Source organism: Oreochromis niloticus, linkage group LG10 (assembly GCF_001858045.2).
Source record: "Oreochromis niloticus isolate F11D_XX linkage group LG10, O_niloticus_UMD_NMBU, whole genome shotgun sequence".
NCBI lineage: Eukaryota > Metazoa > Chordata > Actinopteri > Cichliformes > Cichlidae > Oreochromis > Oreochromis niloticus.
In genome coordinates, this window is record NC_031975.2 from 19,698,752 (window position 1) to 19,725,173 (window position 26,422).

The following is a 26,422-nucleotide window of genomic DNA, read 5'->3' on the forward strand; positions in this document are numbered from 1 at the left end:
AATACATTGCAAGCAGTATTTAACCCTCTCAAGGCAGGCGTTGCAGATTTGCAACAGTTAAAAACTAACAACCTGATTACCCCACATACATATTTTATGAGTTTTTTTTACTCAGAAGTACCACTGCAGGACTTCTGAGTTGCATTAGCAAGAAAAACTTAATTTGAGCCTGAGAGGGTTAAACACATCTGGGAAAGCGAGGGCATCTCTAAGAGATACCAGGTTTACTGGGTCACAGATGTAGAGCGGGCTCTGTAGATTTGTGAATGTAAACGGTCGTCAACAAAGGAAATGACTTGTAGCTACTGTATAATGAGATTCAGTAACTTCCAGTGAAAAGGGGTGAAGTAACCACTAATGATCTTTAACCCTTTTTGAAGCGATTACCAATGAGAGTACAGAATGTCAGTTTATATTACCAAAGCAAAGTCTCAGAAAATCTGAGTGACAACAATTACCTCTTCTGCTGCATCTACATGATACACAACGGTAATTTAGTGCTAGTGCAGAACTCATGGTAATCAGCCTGATTGAGAAGGACATTAAACACATGAGACTATACACGTCAGACTTTGAGTAGTACCCGTCACGTATCTCAAATTAAAATGAGGTCGTTCTTCAGCTTATGCAGCTAGTTTTTAAATCATGGTCCTACTTGAAAATTGCAAAACTAGTTGAATGTGTTGAGGATATTGTGGGCTCCTACAATCCAAGACCGATATTTTGGCACTTTTTATACATAGAAATTCATAGAATAATGTCTACAGTCTTCTATGAATTTACTATGTGTATATTGTTGTAAATATGCATAGCAAGGGTTTTTAGCAATGTGACTTGAGCTGAATGCCCCCTGGTCAAAGTTGGTTTTCTGTCCAGTTTATGCTCTGCTGCCAACCCTGAAAACATGCCTGTATTGAAGCAATGCAAAGCCTTCTCTTCATGTTTCTCCTATATGTGCAATAGGTTCTACAAAGAATACTTAATAACATTTTGTTGTGAATGTCTTGATGCATGCTCAATCATCCAGGTAAGTAAATCCCAAAAGGTTGATTCTGTTCATCTTAGACATAGCGTTTTCAGTGGGAGAAACGTTTCGTCACTCATTCAAGTGACTTCTTCAGTCTCCGCTGACTGCAGGTTTGCCCAACCTTATAAACAGTACATTTGCACAATGACTGAAACTAGCCCACTGCAGTGGGCCTGACTGCCCACTGCATCTCACCTGACTGTGAGACGGAGAAGAAGTCACTTGGATGAGTGACAAAACATTTCTCCCACTGAAAACGCTACGTCTAGGTCAGGGGTGGGCAACTCCAGGCCTCAAGGGCCGGTGTCCTGCAGGTTTTAGATGTGTCCTTGATCCAACACAGCTGATTCAAATGGCTAAATTACCTCCTCAACATGTCTTATAGTTCTCCAGAGGCCTGGCAAGCTAGGTGAAAAGAATCAACCTTTTGGGATTTTTTTTCTGAACTGGACAATCATCACAATACAACAGTTTTAGTATTTCTATACCAAAGTTCATCAAAAAAATACTGAATTCTGCACTAAACATCCTGAACTTTTGAAACTTAATCACATTAAGTCAGCCTACTAAAGTCAATGGATGATAGACAGTGCCCTGCTTTACTTCTGTTATATTCTAGGATATTAGTAGACATTTTGAGACTAAATGTTACCTAATGCTAATGCAGTATTTTCATATAAAAAAAAATGCTGCATTATTATATTACAAGACAATAAAACTCAAAATGGGATGACTTTTTAAAGGGACAAATATTACACCACCCTCACATAATAGAAGTCATTAGTCACACCTTCCTTTTGTTGCATGAGCAGTTCTCTAAAGAAGATAGAATAGGTTGGACAGGTGGATACTTGCTCTGCTATCTCTATTTTTACTTCATGGTTCATACACTATATATGGTCTACAGAAGGCGTACCGTTAGTTGTACTGTTATCGCTAGTTTTTTTTGCGAACCACATTTCATGTTTCTAATCAGTTTGTTAGATTATAGACCAAAAGTTTCTTGGTATTCAGGAAAGTGAAAAAAATCCAGTTGAGCTCGTATCTTATGTATGATTTCATATCCTGTCAATATTATAGATACATTTATTGAAAGATAAAAAACGTTGCTGTTGTTTTTCATTTTTGGAATCAGTTGATCAGATGCTTATTTTCTGCTTATGCAGTAGCAAAATAATTTAACCTATGCAAAGCTTTATGATGGCTATTCACACATTTCACTTTGAGAGAAATGATTTGCCATTTGGCATCGTCTTTACATCTTCTCTTTTGAATGTTTCAATTTTGTGCAAACATTTTTTTTTCGCATTTATCCACTGTCGGATAAATGATAAATATTTGGAGATGTACAGACACAGGGATTGCTTAATAACTACTTCACACATAATGGTAGGATGCGACCTGTTAATATGTTCTTGAAGTTTTTTTTAGAATTTAATACTTAGTAATCACTATCATGGTTCTGTTTTAATCTTTTTACCTGATTGCGAATAGGGAAATAGCACTTCAGTAAACTTAGATGTCCCATGCAGCAATGTCTAGAAGAAGTGGCTTTTTGGTAGATAAACACATCTATCTTTAATTAGGTTTATCCTTTATAATTAAAAGACTCAAAAATTAAAAGACCACTTTTTAATCAGGATATAGCATAAAGCCAAATAAACTTTGGGATATTGACCTGGACCCTACAGACATTGCACAGGTAGTCCAACTCCTCCAGGATGGCACATCAATATGTGCCATTGCAAGAAGATTTCCTGTGTCTTCCAGGACAGTATCTAAAGCATGGAGGTAATTCCACGAGACGGGCAATTACTCCAGGACAGCTAGACAGGGCTGTTAGAGGTCCTTAACACATCAGTAGGATCATAATCTGCTACTTTTGTGCAAAGAGGAACCAGATGAGCACTGCCAGAATCCTACAAAATGAGCCCTAGCAGGCCACTCGTGTGAGTGTCTCTGAACAAACAATCAGGGTGGCTTGAGGGCCCGGCATCCTTTAGTGGGCCTCCTCTAGTGTGCTCACTGCCGGGCACTGTTAGGCGTGAATAGCATTTGGCACAGAATATCAAAATTGGTAGATCGACCTCTGACACCCTGTGCTTTTCAAAATGAGAGCTGATTCACCCTAAATACATTTGATAATGTGAAAAGGTCTGGAGAAGCCATGGAGAACATTATGGTCCCTGTCACATTGTTCAGCATGACCAGTTTAGTGGTGGGTCAGTGACCACTGACTGGCCTCCACACTTGCCTGACCTAAATCAGAAAAACATCTCTGGGACCAGGTTGCACCTCAGACTGTCCAGGAGCTCAGCGATGCCCTGGTCCAGATCTGGTCATCATCTGTCCCCCAGGACATCATCTGTCATCTCATTAGGAGCCCTGACATTGTCAGGCAGACATGTGGTGCCAATACTAACTACTCAGTGTATTTTGAGTTGAACTTGAGTTGAAATGGACTAACCTGCTGCATCATTTTTTCACTTTGATTTTCAGGGTGTCTTTGAATTCAGCTCTCTGTAGGTTGATCATTTTAATTTCCTGATATTCTTTCATTCCTAGCACATTACCCAGTCCATATCAGTAGAGATATCCAGTATAATATTTCTTTCCCCATTGTGATCCTTTCCTTTAATTTTTTGAGCAGTATATTAACTTTTAATTTTATTTGTTTTCCACAGAACCATCATGAAATTCCACAGTATGAAGATGGATGAAATCAATAAGATCATACGAGACCTATGGCGCAGCACCTACAGGGGTCAAGGTGTGTCTCACATTAACAAGAGAGAGCTATTATTATTTTGTGGCATTTTCAGAAATACTGTTTCCCCCCTTACTGTCATTTATCTATTCTCTTCTCTCTCCAGATATTGAGTATGTGGAGATCAGATCTGATGTGGATGAGAATTCATCTGCTGGAGTGAGGCGGAGGGTTTACAACTACAGAGTAGTTATGGTGAAAGGAGACACAGCTCTGGATATGAGAGGACGCTGCAGTGCTGGCCAGAAGGTGAAAATAAAAAAGTTTTTTTTTTTTCCTGTTTTGTGGTAACATCACATGAATACCTGCATGTGACATGCAGTAAAAAGGTCAAACTTCTCAGTGAATCAAACAACATGTGACCGTTTTGTTGTCTTTCTCTTTAAAAATATGGTTGCGTGTTTCCAGGTACTGGCATCGCTGATAATCCGTCTAGCTCTGGCAGAGACATTCTGTCTGAACTGTGGGATCCTAGCTCTGGATGAGCCCACAACCAACCTGGACCGAGAGAACATCGAGTCACTGGCACATGCCCTTGTAGAGTGCGTATATACGAATTCAGTATTCTTACTGCTATAATTGTGAAAACCCACAGCAACAGCTCCTAACATTAACTGATAGATGTCTCTTTAGCCTCAAAACCAAATCCTTTAAACAGTTTAAGTAGCAAAGTGTCAAAGTACACACTTAGGGAATGTCTAATGTGCTTGGTCCGATTTATAAGCCGCCTCATCATATCTGGAACCTCATTTGGGCTTAAAAGCTGTTATTAAATCCAAGTTAACTTTGTACCAAAAAAGGCCCCTTTGATGTAGATATGTTGCTATAGATACTGGGGAGTAGATGGGCTTCAAACCAGGAAATAAAAAGAAGTACACAGCTGGTGATACTGAATTAAAAAGAACTTTATAATTATTGCAGTAGTAAAAAAACCCTCCTCTCTTTTAAAGTAGGATTAGTACTATCCTTCAAGCCTCATACTGTGTCACTACACAGTGCCCAGTGAAGTGTTACATGATGTAAAGGTTGGCATTTGCCCATTCCTCTTTAAAAGTTGAACTATTTTGGCTTTACTGGAGCAGACCGTGTAACGTATCGGACGGAGAAGCCAGCATCCGACATGTCAAAACATTAAACACACAGACTTCTAGTTGTATACCTTGGCAGCCAATGTCTTCCTTGCAGTGGGATGTAACTCTTTATATCCTGCTGTTTTCTTCAGAATCATTAAGAGTCGCTCTCGCCAACGCAACTTCCAGCTGCTGATCATCACTCACGACGAGGACTTTGTGGAGCTGCTCGGGCGATCCAGCTACATTGAACATTTCTATCGTATCCGTAAGAACCAGGACCAGAACTCTGAAATCACCAAGTGCAGCATCAATTCCCTCTCATCCTATCTTCACTGAGCACTGAAGTGATTCTAAAAGCTGCTTTGAAAATGTAAACTAATGCTTTATCTCTTTGCTTTGATTTTATTTGGGCAAAGACCACGTTCAGGTTTGCTTTTCAGGAGGCATGAAGAAAACTCATTCGCACCTCATTTGTTTAATAACTGACTATAATTTAACTGATATACAAAGGCATGTTCGGTTGATAGTGTTTGTTATGGGGTCAGTCGTCAATAACCTTACATCTGTTATAACCCTAATTATCCTTAAGAAACTGTTGGAAGAAGTGCCAGCAAAACAAAAGCAAAAGGCTTTTAACATCAGAAATATTTAAGAACAAAAAGTTTGATTCTAATCCATGAAGAGCTTGCTTGTTGTGCTGGAATCCAGCCTGAGTAAAAGAGCTGTTTGGGTTTGTTTTGTGTTTTTTGTTTTTTGGGGAAAAATAAAACTGCTAAAACCTGTCAAAACTTTTCTACATATTTATTGAAATTCTGCTGTTATTCATAGTCTGACTAGTGACCAGCAGCCATCAGATGGCATTTTCAGCAACAGCACATGCTTTGCTTAAAAAAAATAGGGAAAATTACACATTGCAATTCATATATACCTTTAAAGAAAAAGCCCCTAAAGAAACACATAAGTCACATATCAGATTGTGATGAATGGAATATTCAACTTGAAATTCTTAGCTGGTGTACATTTGTCAGAGAATGAAATTATAGAACATTCAGTGGAAACCAAAGTTATTGACCTCTTATCACACCTAATCAAAGGTAAAATTACTTAATTGCTGTAGGTTTATTTCAGAGAAACACAGCACCTTTATCTCAAAGTTGCTCATTGACCACAAATTAATCAAGAATTTTGTCACACAATCCGTGCCTTTTTTTTTTTTCTTGCAATTGGCAAATGTGATAAGGCGTGGGCAAAGCAAGTATAAGTAATCTGTTATCTGCCAAGTATTCAGAACAAACTGGAAGCTGACTACAGCAAAACAACCACTTCAAGGGCTTTTTTTGAGGACGCATCTTCTGAAGGTTTTCACTCTAAGTACAAGTATGGAGATGATGACGATGCTTGTGCTGGTGTCTGCTGCGCTGATGAGTCCATGTGCTGCAAATCCCGTCCGGAGTCTCAACCTAGACCATATCATTGACTTGGCTGACCAATACAATAAAACTATGTATGAGGTAAGGGCTCATCTCATAAGCAAGAGTGTTTTCTTGACACTTAGCTTGAACATTTTACAACATTTTTGGTGCCTTGACTTGTTAAAAACCTTGAAAGTGTGTTAAAATTTTAAATGTTGACAAATATTTTTTCTATTCAATGTGGCAGAAGTTCTATGTTGAGGATGTGACTGATCTCGCTGCGAATGGATGTGGGGTGAGAGGATCCTTTTCCATCTCTTTGAAACTGTGTTCCCTGTAGAGCATTCAGTTTTATTGGATCACATTTTTAATTGTCACTCATTTTAAACCCGTCTTTAAAATTGAATACGTTCTCGCTCCTGTTGCATACAGAATAAGTTCTTCTGCAAAGTGCATGACATCCTGAAAAAGCATCACAGAAAGGAGGATGAGAAGATTGTGAGAAACCTGGACGTGTTTTTTAGAGAAGCAAAAGTAAGATATCTTTTTGCCAAATGAAAATGTCCCATCTATGTTACAAATATGTAAGGATTATGTACTAACTGCATTTGCAATACAGTGAGCGAGATCATACTGAACCCAGGTGTTTTCTTATCTTTTAGGTGAACTGCAAAGAAGAATTAATTAACGTGCCGCATGCAACAACTGAAAAGCCAATACCGTTTTTGCTGGAAAACCTTGCGAACTGCATTCGCCGGAGAAACTTAATGGGAATCTAAAAACAAAAATGCCTGAATCGCTTCGTGATCCACGAATGTGGTAACTTCTTCAAATGTTTTTCATAGTCACAGTTTGACACAGTTGAAGTACTGGATATTTATTTTCTGGTATAGTTTTCTCTTTTATGCAGTTTATTTGTCATTTAATATCAACTACATTCAGTGCTTTCACAAGGATATTTTTGGTTGAGTTATTTTTAAGCTGCATAAGTAAAAATGCATCCATCGCTGGCATTAAACTTTACAACAGTTAAGGCAGCAACTACACATTATTGTAAACTGCATATTTATATTTTATTTAAAACGACTTCAGTTCAGATTTTGATATGTTTGGATGTTTGTTGTAGTTCTCTCACTCCACATTGAAACAAGTGTTTACAGAACAAGATGTCGTTTTTCTCACAAGTTGCATTTGTACGGAAATGCTTTGTACTTTATGTTAAGACAGTCAGCTTTAACAGACATTTTGATCCTGTTTTATTTTTATATTAAATTTTGATGACGCCTTACTTCTGACAAGTTGTCTCGTATCATTCAGTCCTTCAGTGCCAATTGTCTGAAAAGGGGACATACTTGTCAATATTTTCAGTTCAGTATCTTGACTTCTGTTATAATTACTTTGCATGATTGGTTCAATGCTACACTCCCTTTAAGCCAGCTGTCTTCTGATTGGTAGCTCCTCCTACATAGAAGGTTTAGGTTTAGGTGAAGCTGGTTGTACTCACAGCCACAACTGTGTACCTTAGATTCATGTAATGTATTTTTCAGACTATAAGGCACACTTAAAATCCTTTAATTTTCTCAAAAATCAACAGTGCGCTTTATAGTTTCAAGTTTAACATCCAGGCATCCATGAAAACAGAATTTATTAAATTTAACGGAGTAGGAAGTTAGCAGGACGTTGGCTCACTAGTTTCCACCTAAACATGATATAGCATGTTCTGACTGAGAGATTTCTGAAAAAAGCTGGAGGATGAACGCTAACTTTTTCCACTCAATAAAAGTTAACGTGAGGGTTCCCGATGGTTAGGGACAAATGCAATCGCATGTCGGGATGCTATAAATGAACCAAACTTCAGTCAGGAGAACAACTGAGATAATCCATCCACAATATGAGGTTAGTAAGTAAAATACTGCAACATTATGGGAATAAAGCAGCTGCGAGAGAATTCAACATTAATGAATCAATGGTACGGAAGTAGAGGAAGCAAGAAGAATGAGTTGAGTAAAATTGGACTTTTCTGACTGTTTTGTTACGCTTAATGTGCCTTATAATCCGGTGCGCCTTATGGTCTGAAAAGTACAGTAAGCATATTCCTACGAGAATCCACTGTCGTGTATATGCAACTACCAGCCATTTTGTTAGGTACACCTGTTCAGCTGCAACATCATGTTGACCTTTAAATCAATCAGACTTGCAGCAGATTCTGCTTTTGACATCTAAGAACAGGAAACTCGGGCTACAGTCCACAGAGGCTCACCAAAATGAGACAAGAGGACTGGAAATCGGTTGTTCGGTCTGATAACATTCAGACGGTGGTGGTGTGGCAGGTGTTTTGTTGCCAGACTTTGGAACGCTTGTGGGGCGGCTCTAGCTCAAGAGACACCACAGATCATCTACTCATCTGCTGATCAGAGGATTGGTGGTTTGAGTCCTGACTGTTTCAATCTGCATGGCAAATATGCTTATGCAAAATAATAACCTCAAATTGTTCTGTGATGCATCCATCGGAGCATTAATGTGTGTGATTGGTAGATAGAAAGCATTTAAGCATAGAAGAAAGTGCAGGTGTGAATGGGTGAATGAGGCATGTTGGATTAAGCACTTTGAGTGTTCTGGGAGTAGAAAAGCAGAATCGGTCCATTTACCACTTCAAATCAAATCACTTTTATTGTCACATCACATGTGCAGGTACACTGGTACAGCACATGCGAGTGAAATTTATGTGTGCAAGCTTCACAAGCAACAGAGGTGTGCGAAATACAATAACATAAAAACAAAGCAAAATATAAGAATGGGAATTCTGAGAATTCTAAGAACAAATATATGTACAAATATAAGAATGTATGCGGCGTCTCTTGAGCTAGAGCCGCCCCACAAGCATTCCAAAGTCTGGCAACAAAACGCCTGCCACACCACCACCGTCTGAATGTTATCGGACCAAACAACCGATTCCCAGTCCTCTTGTCTCATTTTGGTGAGCCTCTGTGGACTGTAGCCTGAGTTTCCTGTTCTTAGATGTCAAAAGCAGAATCTGCTGCTAGTCTGTTTGATTCAAAGGTCAACATGATGTTGTAGCTGAACAGGTGTACCTAACAAAATGGCTGGTAGTTGCATATACACAAGGGTGGATTCTCGTAGGAATATGCTTACTGTATTTTTCAGACCATAAGGCGCATTAAGCGAAACAAAACAGTCAGATAAGTCAAACTTGATTCAACTCATTCTTCTTGTTTCCTCCACTTCCGTACCATTGATTCATTAATGTTGAATATGTATACCAAATATGTATATATACAAATGTGTGTGTGTGTGTGTGTGTGTGTGTGTGTGTGTGTGTGTGTGTGTGTGTGTACATATTTATAAAATAAAATATACAATATACAGAGGTTAGCAGTGGATGCACTTGCACTGCATCCAGCAGGATATGGTTCATTTCCTGCAGGATAATGCACCGTATTATCTATAAATCTCTCCTTGGGCTGGTTCCCTCTTATTTATGTGTTTATATGTGTAAAAACCACAACCAATACAGCCTTCATTCTCACAATATCATACAATTGATTGTCCCAAAAATCACAACAGAATTGGGGGAAAAGGCGTTTAAATACGCTGCCCCTGCTTCCTGGAATAATCTACAGAAGGAACTGAAATTATCAGAATTGGTTACCTTGGGGGAGTTTAAGTCCATCTTAAAGGAACGAGATAATAACTCTTTTACTCAGTGTGATTGTTTTTAATGTCGCTCTTAATTTGATCTGTTATTGTATATTTTTCACATGTTCGTACGGGATATTGTATTTGTTTTAAATGTTATGTACTAATGTGGTACATGTATTTTGACTTTTGTTGCCATGATGCCAGGTCTCTCTTGGAAATGAGATTTTTACGTGGATAGATAAGGACTAATAAAAAAAATAGCAATAATAAATCACCAAGCTCAAATCATCTCAGGCTCGTTTCTTGGTAAGAAAATTAGGGCAAAACTGCAGATTACAGTTACTATTTGACCAAACGATTGAGGAAACGGCTAAAACATCAGATGTTCATGAATTAAATGATCAAGTCGAAAAATTTTTACTGCCCAACTCTGTGTAATCTGTACAGTAGAAACAGATGAAATACTAATCAGTCTAAACAAAAACCAGCACCTGTATGAGGGCAGGATTGAAAACCACACCAGAAATCAAACTTCAGACTATTCAGACTATTCAAGTCTTCTCAACTTTATAGGCCTATTTTCAAGTAACCACTGTAAATAGATGTGTCTTCTCTTTTGTAATGCAGCCCACCGTATAGACTCATTTCAGAGAAACTGTTCTTTTTTCTCAAGCTGCGTATTGACCACAACTTAATCATGAGTCTTATCTCTCCATCGCTGCAGACTGCATTTGGGGTTTTTTCTGTAATTGACAAATGTGGTGAAGGCGTGGGCAAAGCAAGTATAAATAATCTGTTCATCAGCCAAGACCTCACAGCAACCTACAAGCTGACAGTTGAGCAGAAATACTTTAAAGGCTTTTGCTTTTCAGCCAACTAATAACAAGTATGGAGATGATGACATTTGTGCTGGTGTCTACTGTGGCCCTGCTTATCAGTCCATGTGCTGCAAATCCCGTCTACAACATGAACTTAAACAATATCATTGACCTTGTTCAAGAATACAGTAAAACTTTGAATGAGGTAAGACCGTATCTTATACATTTAACTGCCTCTTAGCATTCATAGAGCTTTTTGTTGTTCTTGTTGTTAGTTTACTTTTATTTTTTCTGCTTTGTTCAAGTTTTTAAAACTTGATTGTGACAATTTGTCTCTCCAATGTTGCAGAGTTTCTATGTGGAGGATGTGACACACTTGGCTGACTCTGGATGTGGGGTGAGAAGACTACTTTGCATGTCTTTGAAACAGTTTGCAAGTTTTCCATTCAGGTTTCTTTTTTGAGAGACTGCAATAAGAACAGTGATCTCTTTTTTTACATTTTAATTGTGTTTATTTGTAACGCTAATAGTTTCTTGTTTATGTTTCATACAGAATAACTTCATCTGCAAAGTGCATGAGATCCTGGGAAACCATGCCACAAAGCAGCAGAAATATAAAGAGAAGGAGATTGTGAGAAACTTGGAAGTGTTTATTAACGGCACAAATGTAAGATATCTCCTATATAAGAACATCAAATCTGTGTTACGCACATTTAGAGACAATGTACCAAATCTACTTGTTGTGTCTTTGGTGAGACAAAGAATCTGCAAAACGATAAAACATATTGTACTGAACTCAGCTGATTTCTTGTCATTCAGGTGAACTGCACTGAAGTACTGAAGACTGTGCCGAAGGCACGAACTGAAAAGCCAATACCGGCTTTGCTGGAAAACCTCAAGAAATGTATTCAGAAGAGAAACTTCAATGGAAAATAAAAACACGCCTGGATACCTTCCAGATCTGTGGACTGTCTGTCATAATGCTTTCAAGTCATTTTCTTTGTTCTTTTTTTTCTTTTTGTAATTTATCACAATTCAAGCATTGGATATTTATTTCATTCTATAGTTTAAGACAATATTTTTCTTCCTTTTTGTGCAGTTGATGTTATTTAATAGTAGCTATATTCGGTACATTAGCAAAGACATATCTGGCTGAGCTGTGTTTAACTGCATTTGCAAAAATGTATGTGTAGCTGTCGTCAAACAGAACAACAGATCAACTTGACATGTTATTGTACAACTGCATATTTATTTTTTATTTAAGTTAAGGATTTTTTAATATATTTGTATTACATATTTATTGCAATTGTCTCACATTGCATTGAACCAAGTGTTTACAGAACAATAATAAATCACTTTTATCCACAAGTCCAGTTTGTATGGAAATTCTTTGGGCCTTATAGCAAGACAATTAACTTTTGCACACATTTGGCTGTTAAGATCACATTTTAGTATTTTAGTTCTTGGCTTCTGTTAGCATAACTTTGCATGATTCATTTATGCTGACCGAGCTGCAGACTCTCAGTCCATCCACTGTCTGAAATTAGCCTTTTGCTTGAAAATTACACTCCCTAAGCTACTTTTCTGATTGGTTGCCCTTCCCTAACGGAAGGTTTAACCTGCAGGTATTGGAGCTGCTGTACTGACTGACAGAGCTGTGTACCTGAGATAACAATATTAAGGATACCACCACCTCTCAGTCTAACATTGTGTGTATGCATCTACACTTACTGGCCACTTTTGTATGTATATCTCTTCTACTGCTCATTAACAAAAATATCAGCAGTTAATCACATGGCGGAAAGCAAATATTTATACATGTAGCCATGGTAATGATGCCCTGCTAAAGTTTAAACAGAGCATCAGAATCAGGACCACAAGTGATTTACTGTAAGTGACTTTGAGCATGACGAGTTTCTTGGTGCCAGATGAGCTAGTCTGAGTATTTCAGTAACTGCTGATCTACTGGGATTTTCCCACACAACAATCTCTATGGTTTACAGAGAATGATCCGAAAAGTAAAATCCAATTATCTGTGTGAAAATACTTTTATGATAGCAGAGATCAGGGGAGAATGGCCAGACTGCTTTAAGCCAGGGGTGGGCAACTCCATGCCTTGAGAGCCGGTGTCTTGCAGGTTTTAGATCTCACCTTGGGTCAAAACACCTGAATCAAATGATTAGTTCATTACCAGGCCTCTGGAGAATTACAAAACATGTTGAGGAGGTAATTTAGCCATTTGAATCAGCTGTGTTGGATCAAGAACACTTCTAAAACCTGCAGGACACCGGCCCTCGAGGCATGGAGTTGCCCACCACTGCTTTACGTTAATAGGAAGAACACTGTAAGTCAAACAGCCAATTGTTAGAAAGATCGTATGCAGAAGAGCATCTCTGAATGCACAACACATCTTATACTGTAGCCCAATTGCATTGAACTTTGACGCAGAAAGGGTACATCCTCAGAAGACACATAAGGTGCCACTTCTGTTTGCTAAGAATAAGATAGTGAGGCTACAGTTTACAATTCTGCAATAGAAACATTTAAACCATCGCCAAGTATGTTGAGTCTCAATTTCTGCTGCAATATTTAGATGGTATAACAACATCAAAGTAAGAATCCATCCAAAGGATTAAGGGAACATTTAATTAACGTATCAGATTGTGAATGAAATACTCAAGTCAAAAATCTTCACTACCATTCACTGTAATTTGTAGAGTAGGAAATGATGTAACAATTTTCAGTGGAAACCAAAATTCGCGGCCCTTTGGCCAGATTTAAAATCACACCGCAAATCAAAGTTCAGATTGTTTGAGTCTTCCACCATTTTTTTCAGCAGTATACTTCCAAGAAATCACTCTGCGTGGCTCACAGTCTGTAATGAAGTTTCTTTTGAAAGTACCATTTTTTCTTTCATCGTTTCTGTAATGCAACCAAGTCTATAGGTTATTATTCTGAGAAAAATAGTTTCTTTTCTGCTCATTGACCACAAACTAATCATGGATCTTATCGCCAAGGCGCTGCAGACTGCTTTTTGGTTTTTTGTAAATGGCGAACGTGATGAAGGCGTAGACAGAGCAGGTATAAATAATCTGCTCTCAGCCAGCACTTCACAACAACTTCAAGGACTTCTGCTTTTCAGCCAACAAGCAACAAGTATGGAGATGATGATGTTTGTGCTGGTGTCTGCTGTGGCCATGCTGATCAATCCGTATGCTGCAAATCCTGTCCCTAACAACAACCTAAACCGTATCATTGACCTGGCTGAGAAATACAACAAAGATCTGAATGAGGTAAGGGTTCATCGCATAAGCACAATTGTTTAAGTGACACTTAGCTTGAAATTTTTGTAACAGTTTTTGGTGCCCTAACTTGTTAAAACCTTTAAAAAGTGTTTGCAATGTTCAGTTACAAATATTTTTTCTATTAAATTCTATTACATTTTTTGGTGCCTTATCTAGACAAATGATTTAATATGTTAAGTGTTAGCTGACAAAAGTAATTTTTTCTTGGATCTTACAGAGGTTCTTTGTGGACGATGTGTCTTACCTGGCTGACAGTGGATGTGGGGTGAGGAGACATTTTTCATGTCTTTGAAGCAATGTTCCTTTTAATTCATTCAGATTTCTTGAATTGTTCTGCTGATTGGCAGTTTGAATTGGTTATTTATTTATTTTTTTGACAAACTGCAGAAAAAACATTAGCCACCTTGTATAATTGTAAATGCACGTGTTTTTAAAAGCTCACAAATCTGTCCTTGTGTTCCATACAGAATAACTTCTTCTGCAAAGTGAATGACATCCTACAAAAGCATGCCAAAAATGAAAACGAGAAAGATATTGTGAGAAACCTGGGAATATTCATTAAGGAATCAAATGTAAGTTATCTTTTTTGACACATCCCCAACTTAAGAACAACAAATCTGTGTAGTCTGTGAAGGTTCTCAGTCATCCAGGTCATCATAGTCTAAGGAGCTTGGAAAGAAAAGCGTCAATCTGTGTTGTAAATATTTAGAGACAATGTGCTAATCTCACTTTAGGTAGACAAATGCATCTGCAAAACTGTGAGAGATATACTGAACACAGATTCCTGTCTTTCAGATGAACTGCAAAGAAGTACTAAAGAAAGTAGGGCCGTCAGAAAAAGAACAGCCACTACCTGATTTGCTGGGAAACCTCACCAAATGTATTCAGAGGAGAAATTTCATGGGAAACGTAACACAAGCTGCCTGAATACCTTCAAGATCGGTGAACTGGCTAACATGTGATAACTCTTTTAAGTGTATTTTAAAAGTTTTCATAATTCAAGCATTTTTTTTTTCATATTTTATGGGTTTTTTTTAATATAGTGTAGTAAGTTATCATTGATTTTTCTGTCTTTTTTTATGCGGTTTTTATTATTTATTAAGACTAAATTCAGTACATCACAAAGATTTAGTTTGGTTGAACTATGTTTAAACTGCAAAAGCAAAAATATATCTGTAGCTGTCTTTGATCATTACAAAGTTAATGTACAACTGCAAATTTGCTTATTTTTTTAAGTAAAATAATAAATTCTGGTTGTAATAATATATTTGCGTGGTATTTTTATTGTAACTCTCTCACGCCACATTGTAACAAGTGTTTACAGAACAATAAATCACATTTGCCCAGAAGTGGAATTTGTGTGGAAATGCTTTGTGTCAATCAACTGTAACAAACATTTCATTTCCTTTATTTTAAAACTGAATTTTTATAAAACTGAACCTTTGGCAGACCATTTCTTATCATTTTGCCCTTTCAACATCTTAATGGGGAGATATTATGTTCATTTGCAGCAGTTCTTGGTCTGTGTCAGTTATTTTGCAAGACTGCCCCATGCCATCCACTCTCTGAAATGAGTCTTTGGCTTTGAGGTGCATACTTTTTAAGTCAGCTTCCTTGTGATTGGCAGTCCAATCAAAACAACCACAAGTTCCACCCAAAGCAGGTGGGTGGAGCTGCTAACTCACAGCCACAGCTGTGACATCACACAGCTCTTTAAATAGAAAAAACTTGCAAACTGAGCATTCATAGTGGTTTGAAGCTTTGAGTATCACGTGTATATAAACTTTCCTCATAATTTGAAAATATGGCTAGGTTTAATATGTAACAGTATTAATATCAATCTATTTATTTATAAGCACATTTAAAAACAACACAGGTTGACCAAAGTGCTGTACATAGTAAAAAAGTAGAACACACACAAAGAACAAAACAAAAACTCAGTCACAATTAAAAGCTAGTGAGTAAAAATGTGTTTTCAGATGGATTTTAAAAATGTCAAGTGTTGGAAAGATCCTAATTTGAAGAGGCACTGTTCCAGAGTTTGGGAGCAGCAATCTGTAACAGCAGTCTGGCGAGGCGGGAGCGGCTAGCAGGTCCAGTGGGCATGTGGTGTGGAGGTTACTTGAAATACCCGAAGCCAGTCGGTTAAATCCAATAACAGACCTTTATTCACTGACAGCAACATAAGACCATACAAGCCAGGTCTCCACGGCTCTACTCTGTCCGTACATACATGTGCGGGGATCGGTAGTCGCCGTCGCCAGTTGGTCACAACGGTAAGGTTTCCTTTCAGAGAAAAGAACATGAGCAGCATGGAATGGCTGCCGCTAACAACAGCACACCCACTAGGAGACTCCCCCAACTACTACAATAGTAGGGCAACCCCCCCTAGTGGTGCTATAACCCAAAAGGGTTGTTACAAATCGCAAAGGCCTGGTCGCCACTGTTTTTTAGCCTGCTTCAAGGGACAACTAGAAGCAACTTATCAGCTGACCTGAGAGTTCTATTTGGAATAGTTTTAGTTAAAAGAGCAGAGACGTCTGATGGAGCTAATCCATTTAGAGACTTAAAAACAAACAGTAAAATCTTAAAATCAATTCTACAATGTACTGGAAGCCAGTGTGAATGAGGCAAGACTGGGCAAATGTCATGTTTACGAGTGCCTGTCAAGTGTCGGGCTGCAGCATTCTGAACAAGCTGAAGACGAGAGAGCAGAGCCTGGCTGGTACCAAAATAAAGACTATTTCGGAGTCAAGCCTGGATGAAATGAATGCATGAATAACTTTCTCGAAGTCAGCAGATAAAAAACACTCCCAGATTTTTTGCAATGGGAGTTCTGGACTTTTCCAGAGGCCCAAGGTCACCCTTATACGTTGGCCCTGAGAACCCAAAACATGGTAGATGTGTTTTATCATGATTCATATAATACTAATGACGGATTTTTAGGCTAATAGTTAGGCTAACACACTTACCTCTCATCTTGTCTTTCCTCGCAAAACCGATAGATCCTCCACTTCTTTTAAGTGTCTCCCAGCGCAATTCTTAGCATATTTTGGTTCCTGCAACTGGTCCGTCAGGTTATTGTCTCCACAGAAACACTTCCCTTGTGCTTTTGGAAATCTGTTTTTTCCTATTTCTGTTTTCGTTTTTCCTATTTTCATTGTTGTTTTTCCTATTTCTGTTGTGTTTTGTGTGCTTTTGCAGCGTTTTTCCTATTGCTGGTGTTTTCTTAAGTTGCAGTCCGTTTGGACTTTCAGGGCCACTGTACCCTTAAAAGAAAAACAAGGGTCAGAAGGTTCAAATAGTACAATCTCAGTTTTTTGATCGTTTACGTTCAAAAAATTTAATGCAAACCATGACTTAATGTCATCAAAGAAGTCTAGCAAAACTTTTAGAGAGTCTGTAGAATTCTTTTTAAGAGGAAAGTAGATCTGAGAATCATCGGCAGTGAAATGAGATTCTATCTTTCCTGAAAATAGAGCCCAATGGGAGCATGTAACGAGAAAAGAGTACTGGGCCAAGGATAGATCCTTGAGGGACCCCACATGTAAGGGGTGTAGATGTGGATGAAAAGCCACCAAACCTGACAGAAAAACTTCTATCAGTTATATATATATAATCCCCAGCCATTTCGTTAGGTACACAACTGCAACAAGATGTTGAACCTTGAATCAAATTGGCTACAGTAGCTTGAGACTGCACCAGGTCACACTCCTGACATCTCAGAACACGAAACTGAAGCTGCAGATCACGCAGGCTCACCAACTTGGGAAATAGAGGATGTGAAAAATGTGGCTTGGTCTGATGATTTAGTTTCTGATGTGACATTCAGACAGTAGCTTCAGGATTTGGCGTAAATGACATGAAAGCATGGATCCATACTGCCGTGTATGAACACTCTAGGCTGCTGGCAGTGCTGATGCAATGTGAGTGATATTTTCTTGGCACACTTTGTACTAGTGGTGGGCGGATCGATCCAAATATTGATTGTATCGATACCAAGTCGGCATCGGTATTGGATCAATACTAGCCTGGTGAGACTGATTCTTTACTTTAAGTTCCGCTCTTGTTTGCAATGCTGTGGTCTCGGCAAAGACGAAACAGCCAGGTCGCCGGACTTGCTGCTCCTGTGTCAGCGCAGAGCAGGCACACTTTGCTCCCCTTCCCCCCCTCTTGTGTTTAGATGTTGTGCCATCACTTGACGTGACTTAGATGCTTTGGGGGTTGTTAAATTGTTTACATATTATTTATATTTTCACCAGTTGTTTTTGTTGATGATAATTTTAATTGTAATTTTTGTATTATAGTTTCTCAACAGTACTTTTTTTTGTTTTAATTTGTTTACTGGTTTGCATGCACTTTTTATTTAAGATTTTTCTCAAAATAAAATTGATAATATTTATTTTCTATAAGTATTTTCTATTTAATTATAAACTTTGTCCTAATTATGTCCTAGGTTTTAACTATTTCACAATAAAAAAGGAAATATCACAAAAAACACTTAAGGTCATGAAAATGAATTGAGATTTAGTAATTCAATGACGCATCCACCTTATTTATTGAAAAGTATCAGTATCGGCGTTACTGGCCCATATTTACTTGGTATCGAATCGATACCAGAATATGCAGTATCGCACACCACTACTTTGTACTAACTGAGCATCATTAAATCATAAAAGCCTGATTGAGTATTGTTGCTGTTCATGTCCATTCCTCCCTGTAGGACCACAGTGTACCCATCTTCTGATGTCTGCCTCCAGCAGGACAAGGGAGCATGTCTCACAGCTCAAATCATCTCAGACTAGTTTCTTGAACATGAAAGTGAGGCAAAATTGCCAGTTACACTCAATATATGCTCACAAAGTTAAAAACAAACAAACAACTCAAACATCAGATTTTGCTGAATGAAATATTCTTGTCGGAAATCTTTAGTGCCATATTCTGCGTAATTTGCTGAGTAAAAAATGACGTTAAAACAACAGTCAGTGGTAACCAAAAAAATCATCAGCCCATTGATTCAAACATAAGATTGTTCAAGTCTTCCCTTAATTTCTTTGAACAGTATATTTCCAGGTAACCACTTCGAGTGGATGACAGTCTGTTAATAAGCTGATTTTTCATATTTTGATTTCAGAGAAACGCTTGCTTTTCTGCTTACTGACCACAACGTCATCATGTCCCTTATCTCACATTCACCTCAGATTGCATCTAGGCTGTTTTTTGTAACCAACAATTAGGGCGAAGGCGTGGGCAAAGCAAGTATAAATAATCTGTTCTCATCTAAGACCTCACAACAAACCTGCCAGTTGACATCTGAGCAACAGAACCACTTTAAGGGCTTCTGCTTGAAGACACGTCTTCTAGAGGTTTTCAGCCAACAAACAACAAGTGTGGAGATGACGATGCTCGTGCTGGTGTCTGCTGTGGCCATGCTGATCAGTCCATGTGCTGCAAATCCTGTCCGTAATCTTACTCTCAGCGATAGTCTTAACAGTATCATTGACATTGTTGAAGAATACAATGAAAATCTCACTAAGGTAGGAGCTCATCTTATAAGCACAACTGTTTTCTTGACTCTTAACACTCATAGAGCTTTTTGTTGGTGTTGTTAGTTTACTTGTGTTTTTTCTGCTTTGTTCAAGTTTTTGGTGCATAAAACTTGTTTGTGACAATTTGTCTCTCCAATGTTGCAGAGTTTCTATGTGGAGGATGTGACATACTTGGTTGAATCTGGATGTGGGGTGAGAAAACTTCTTTTTCATGTCTTTGAAACAGTTTGCAAGTTTTCCATTCAGGTTTCTTTTTTTGAGACTACAATAAGAACAGTGATCTCTTTTTTACATTTTAATTGTGTTTATTTGTAAAGCTTAGTTTACTTGTTTATGTTTCATACAGAATAACTTCTTCTGCAAAGTGCATGACATCCTACAAAAGCATCCCAAAAATGGCAACGAGAAAGATATTGTGAGAAACCTGGAAATATTCATTAAGAAATCAGATGTAAGTTATCTTTTTTGACATATTTCCAACTTAAGAACAACAAATCTGTGTAGTCTGTGAAGGTTCTCAGTCATCCATGTCATCATAGTCTAAGGAGCTTGGAAAGAAAAGCGTCAATCTGTGTTGTAAATATTTAGAGACAATGTGCTAATCTCACTTTAGGTAGACAAATACATCTGCAAAACAGTGAGAGAGATACTGAACACAGATTCCTGTCTTTCAGATGAACTGCAAAGAAGTACTAAAGAAAGTACAGCCGTCAGAAAAAGAACAGCCACTACCTGATTTGCTGGGAAACCTCACCAAATGTATTCAGAGGAGAAATTTCATGGGAAACGTAGCACAAGCTGCCTGAATACCTTCGGTGAACTGGCTAACATGTGATAACTCTTTTAAGTGTATTTCAGAAGTCATGGGTTTTCATAATTTAAGAATTTTTTCATATTTTAGGTTTTTTTTTATATAGTTTAGTAAGTTATTACTGATTTTTCTCTTTCTTTTTTATGCAGTGCAGCTTTTATTATTTATTAAGACTAAATTCAGTACATCACAAAGATTTAGTTTGGTTGAACTATGTTTAAACTGCAAAAGCAAAAATATATCTGTAGCTGTCTTTAATCATTACAAAGGTTAAGAAAGCAACTTGATGTGTTAATGTACAACTGCAAATGTGCTTCTTTTTTAAGTAAAAGTAATAAATTCTGGTTGTAATAATGTATTTGCATGATATTTTTATTGTAACTCTCTCACGCCACATTGTAACAAGTGTTTACAGAACAATAAATCACATTTGCCCAGAAGTGGAATTTGTGTGGAAATGCTTTGTGTCAATCAACTGTAACAAATATTTTCTTTATTTTAAAACTGAATTTTTATCAAACTGAACCTTTGGCGGACCATTTCTTATCATTTTGCCATTTCAACATTTTAATGGGGAGATATTGTGTTCAGCCGCAGCAGTTCTTGGTTTCTGTCAGAGTTACTTTGCAAAACTCTCCCACGCCATCCACTCTCTGAAATGAGCCTTTGGGGAAGCCCAGCATCAGGTGACCCAACAGGAGGCAGACAAGCTGGCGGGGGCCTATGGGATGCGCTATTTGGAGACCTCTGCATGGGACGCCATCAACGTGGAGAAGGCATTTGTGGATCTGACGAAGGACACCTTTGAGCTGGTACGGAACAAGGACATCAAGATTGAGGACGGCTGGGAGGGCGTCAAGAGCGGATTTGTTCCCAACACCGTCCACTCCTCTGAGGAGGTCACCAAGAGCAGCCGGCGGTGCTACTGCTGATTCGGCTGCAGCACGTTAGGGTGAGAGGTGGTAATACTGAAGTGGACTCCATATGTACAAGATCTCTTTTGCCATGGCTGCTCTCAGGCCAGTTTCAGGGGACTTTAATGTTTCCCCTGCTCAGTTACATACTTATTCATATAGACGTTATTTTAACATTCAATTGCCTGTTTAAGGCTCAAACTTAGGGCACTTTGTTGATGTTCCCAACAGGTGTAGAAGCACAAGAAGCATCCTGCCACTTCATCTTTCTGTGTGCATGCGTGTAACTGTAGTCATCCTGCTGTCTTTGCAGCTGCTACCGACACTTAAGCTTTACTCCACCTTTGGCCTTTCCTGACGTGTACAGTTATACTCCAGTGGCCAGTTCCGTTTCTCTAGCCGCACATCTATAAAAGACTATCAGTGTAGTGTATTTATACTCTTGTGTAACTTTAATTTGATGAATCAGCGATGCCACGACTGAGCCATGCATCTTCCTTTTTTCTGGAAATGCCTCTGAATATACCGCAGCCCGTTGTGGACTATATTCGGCTGGAGAGAGGAGGCAGAAAGAGGCAGCAGCCTCGCCAACTGATTGTACGTCTGCACTACAAATCTGAGTGGCTTAATGCATAAAGAAGGTGGAGGTCGGTGAACTCCAAGGGAACCAAAGTTTTAAATGTCTCGTTTGTTCACCTGACCACGGAGGAACGAGTTTGCACTGTGAAAATGATTAATGGTACATTTGTTCTTTGCTGGAAGAAAAACGTTACTGTAGCTGCTTATTTTAGCCTTGACGACTTGATCGATATGGCAGGTTCTCAGTTCATGTTTACTGCTCCGTGTTGGGTTACTGGTGAGAACAGGTGAGAAACTGTCCAAAAGCCTTTTGTATAGATCCCCATAGTGTTCAATTTGAAATAAATATAAAGTCACAGTAAAAAGGAAAAAAAAAACAAAGACATGAGCCTTTGGCTTTTAGGCTGCGTGCTTTTTAAGTCCTCTTCTTGTGATTGGTAGAAAAAATTCACAAACTAAGCATTCATAATGCTTTGAAGCTTTGAGTGAGCAAGTGTATATAAACTTTCCTAATTATTTTAAAAATGGGCTAGGTTTATTATAAGAATCCACCATTATAACATCACGTATATGACTCCATTTCTGCTGTGATATTCAGCAGAAATGGTTTAAAATTTGGCATAAAGAAATCATCAGCCCATTAAGGGCAAGATTCAAACATAAGATTGTTCAAGTCTTCCCTTAATTTCTTTGAACAGTATATTTCCACGTAACCACTTTGAGTGGATGGCAGTCTGTTAATAACTTGCTTTTTTTCATTTTTTGAATTGTGAACAGTCATGTAGATTCCTTTCAGAGTCAAAGTCTCAAGTCAAAAATCTTCACTACCATTCACTGTAATTTGTAGAGTAGGAAGTGATATAACAATTTTCAGTGGAAACCAAAATCATTGGCCCTTTGGCCAGATTTTTTTTGTGATTAATATTTTATTGTATTTTTAGAACACTACAGTCCACTGTAGATACAGATTACATCACATTAAAAAAATCATCAGCAGAACAGCAAAACAGTAGAGAATACAAAACCAAAATAAGGGGGACAAACAAAACAAGAGATAAACAAACAAACAAAACACAAACAAAAAAAACACAGCCAGCCTTTGACTACATGGGTCTTGCTGCATGCCACACTCTGTCACCCCTGAGAGTGCTTCGTCAGAATCCCAATGTCTGTCCCACTCTAAGTTCTAGTCTGATCCTTTTATTCTGAACAGATATGGATCCCACTTCAGGTGGAAGCTCTCCACTTTATTCAGAAGCCTGTATGAGAGTTGTTGTAGTGCAGCGAGTCTCCCTAGTTGAACATGCCATACAGAGACAGGTGGGGTGGAAGGGACCTTCCAGATAATGAGTTTACACCCAAGAATCAATGCAGTCTGTACCCACTCAGCAGCCTTAGGCAGAGCATGTGTAAGGAGTGATGGGTCCCCCAAAACAAATAGTCTTGGTGAAAAAGGAATGTCCCATCGTATAGTTGATTTGATAAAGTCATGAATCTCAGTCCAAAAGATTTGGGTTTTAGGACAGCTCCAAATCATATGGGTCAATGTGCCCACCCCAGTCTGACATCTCCAGCATTCAGGGGACTGTATGAGGTTTTCCCTGTATAGTCTGTGTGGCAACCAGTAAATTCGGTGTAGTAATTTGAATTGGATTAGTTTTGATCTAAGTTCCCTGGACCTTTTTACTATTCTGCAAAATTGTAGTCCATTCCTGATCTGTAAAAACCACACCAAGGTCAGCTTCCCAAGCTAATTGGAGGGCGGGTAGCCCTTTACTCGTGCCCTTAACAAGCATTGAGTAATATTTAGAGACTTCACGACCTCCCCCAAAGATTTTTTTGATGTAGCTGAGATATTCAATAGTTGGAGGTGGTGTGGAGGAAGAACCAAAGGTTTTGAGCAATAAGTGCCGGAGCTGCAAGTACCTCCAAAACTGACTCCGTGGCAACTGAAACTGTGCTTTAAGGTCATTGAAGGACTTGAGAATTCTCCCCTGATACAGGTCTCCAAGAACAAGTATCCCTCTCTGGACCCACAGTCTCCAGAAGAACGGAGACTTATTAATGCAGAGTTTGGGATTGAGCCATATGGAGGCCTCAGTATGAAGGTGGGCATTAAAATTTAATAGCAAGGCCACCTTCTTCCAGACCGTCTGCAGGAACGAAAGAATGGGGTGGGTTTGTATATCTGGTGAGAGCTTGGTGGTTAAAATGTGCATCAGAGGGAGTGGTGAGAACAAAGTACTCTCAAGACTAAACCATGGGGGGGCTCGTTCTGGACGGAGAGCCCAGTGTACCATGTGTCTCAGACTGAAAGCATAATGGTAAAACAGTAAATTTGGGACCCCCAGGCCACCCGACTCCACTGGTTGCTGTAGCTTTTTAAGCTTTATTCTAGGACGTCTGTTATTCCATATGAATTGGTTGCATAATATGTCAAACTGATGAAAATATTTTGATGGGATTTTTAGCGGGAGTGTTTGTAGTAGGTAATTACATTTTGGAGCACAATTCATTTTGATGATGTTAACTTTGCCCCAAAGGGTGAGAAACAAAGGGGACCATCTAATTATGTTGGTTCTGAACGTGTCCAACAGAGGTTCAAAATTAACCTGAACTATGTTAGATAACAAAAGGGGGAATGTAATGCCCAAGTATTTAATACCAGTCTGAGGCCAGCTGAAATCCCCTGGCTGGAACAGGGTTTTGGGGCAGAAGGCTGTCAGAGGGAGTGCTTCAGACTTTGACCAATTTACTCTATATCCTGATATATTAGAGAACTGGTTAATAATTCTTAAGAGAGCAGGTAGAGAGCGTTCTGGCTATCAGGACCAGAGCATTGTCAGCATAGAGCATCAATTTGTGATTATTATTGTGGACCTGGATACCTGGAAAATCAGGGTCTCTACGTATTGTCGCTGCCAGAGGCTCTAAAGCTAGAACAAAAAGACTCAGTGGGCAGCCCTGTCTTGTACCTCTGTGGAGGTCAAAGGACTGTGATATAATACGGTTCGTTAGGATAATGCTCTTAGATTGTTTTGCAATCGCAATTGATCAAGCTTATTGGTCTGTAACTCTTACAGTCAAGTGGGTCTTTGTTTTTCTTTAAGGCAAGGGAAATAAGTGCCTCTGACAGTGTTGGTGGCAGGCTGCCCTTATCCAGGGCCTCCTCAAACATTTGCAGGAGTAAAGGGGAGAGCTCCTCTGCAAAGTTCCTGTAAAATTCTTCTGTAAACCCATCCAACCCAGGGGCCTTGTCAATTGGGAGGTTTTTGATTAGCCTTAAGATTTCTTCCCTTGAAATCGGGGCGTCCAGGGAGTCCAGCTGTGTCTTAGAGAGAGTTGGGAAGTTGAGGGGGGAGAGAAAACTGTTAATTTCCTGTGAGTTTGCTTGTACTTCTGAGGAGTAGAGTTGCATATATTCAGTTCAATTCAATTTTATTTATATAGCGCCAAATCACAACAAAAGTCGCCTCAAGGCGCTTTATATTGTACAGTAGATAGCACAATAATAAATACAGAGAAAAACCCAACAATCATATGACCCCCTATGAGCAAGCACTTTGGCGACAGTGGGAAGGAAAAACTCCCTTTTAACAGGAAGAAACCTCCGGCAGAACCAGGCTCAGGGAGGGGCGGCCATCTGCTGCGACCGGTTGGGGTGAAAGAAGGAAAACAGGATGAAAGACATGCTGTGGAAGAGAGACAGAGATTAATAACAGATATGATTCGATGCAGAGAGGTCTATTAGCACATAGTGAGTGAGAAAGGTGACTGGAAGGGAAAAACTCAATGCATCATGGGAATCCCCGGCAGCCTACGTCTATTGCAGCATAACTAAGGGAGGATTCAGGGTCACCTGGTCCAGCCCTAACTATATGCTTTAGCAAAAAGGAAAGTTTTAAGCCTAATCTTGAAAGTAGAGATAGTGTCTGTCTCCCCAATCCAAACTGGAAGCTGGTTCCACAGAAGAGGGGCCTGAAAACTGAAGGCTCTGCCTCCCATTCTACTTTTAAATACTCTAGGAACAACAAGTAAGCCTGCAGTGCGAGAGCGAAGTGCTCTAATAGGGTGATATGGTACTACAAGGTCATTAAGATAAGATGGGGCCTGATTATTTAAGACCTTGTATGTGAGGAGCAGGATTTTGAATTCAATTCTGGATTTAACAGGAAGCCAATGAAGGGAAGCCAAAACAGGAGAAATATGTTCTCTCTTTCTAGTCCCTGTCAGTACTCTTGCTGCAGCATTTTGGATTAGCTGAAGGCTTTTCAGCGAGTTTTTAGGACATCCTGATAATAAAGAATTACAGTAGTCCAGCCTGGAAGTAATAAATGCATGAACTAGTTTTTCAGCATCACTCTGAGACAGGATATTTCTAATTTTAGAGATGTTGCGCAAATGGAAGAAAGCAGTCTTACATATTTGTTTAATATGTGCGTTGAAGGACATGTCCTGGTCAAAAATGACTCCAAGGTTCCTCACAGCATTACTGGAGGCCAAGGTA

At 38.9% G+C, this 26,422-nt stretch overlaps 2 protein-coding genes across 2 annotated transcripts in view; both read left to right on the top strand.

Annotated features, from left to right (window-relative positions):
* The window catches only part of rad50 (RAD50 homolog, double strand break repair protein), a 30,523-nt gene extending 24,874 nt beyond the window's left edge, over positions 1-5,649 (top strand). The window contains exons 25-28 of the mRNA XM_025910845.1: positions 3,712-3,797; positions 3,901-4,043; positions 4,203-4,336; positions 5,017-5,649. Coding sequence (XP_025766630.1) covers positions 3,712-3,797; positions 3,901-4,043; positions 4,203-4,336; positions 5,017-5,203 — 550 coding nt within the window. The 3' untranslated portion in view covers positions 5,204-5,649. The remainder of the gene's footprint in view (positions 1-3,711; positions 3,798-3,900; positions 4,044-4,202; positions 4,337-5,016) is intronic.
* A 7,701-nt stretch (positions 5,650-13,350) lies between these two features.
* Positions 13,351-20,868, top strand: LOC106098362 (uncharacterized). The gene is made up of 9 exons (XM_025911082.1): positions 13,351-14,050; positions 14,280-14,327; positions 14,530-14,634; positions 14,858-14,988; positions 18,826-18,883; positions 19,348-19,599; positions 19,756-19,803; positions 19,958-20,062; positions 20,286-20,868. The coding sequence occupies exons 1-9, from the start codon at positions 13,757-13,759 to the stop codon at positions 20,415-20,417; spliced, it is 1,173 nt and encodes a 390-aa protein (XP_025766867.1). The 5' UTR covers positions 13,351-13,756; the 3' UTR covers positions 20,418-20,868.
* The last annotated feature ends 5,554 nt before the right edge of the window (positions 20,869-26,422 follow it).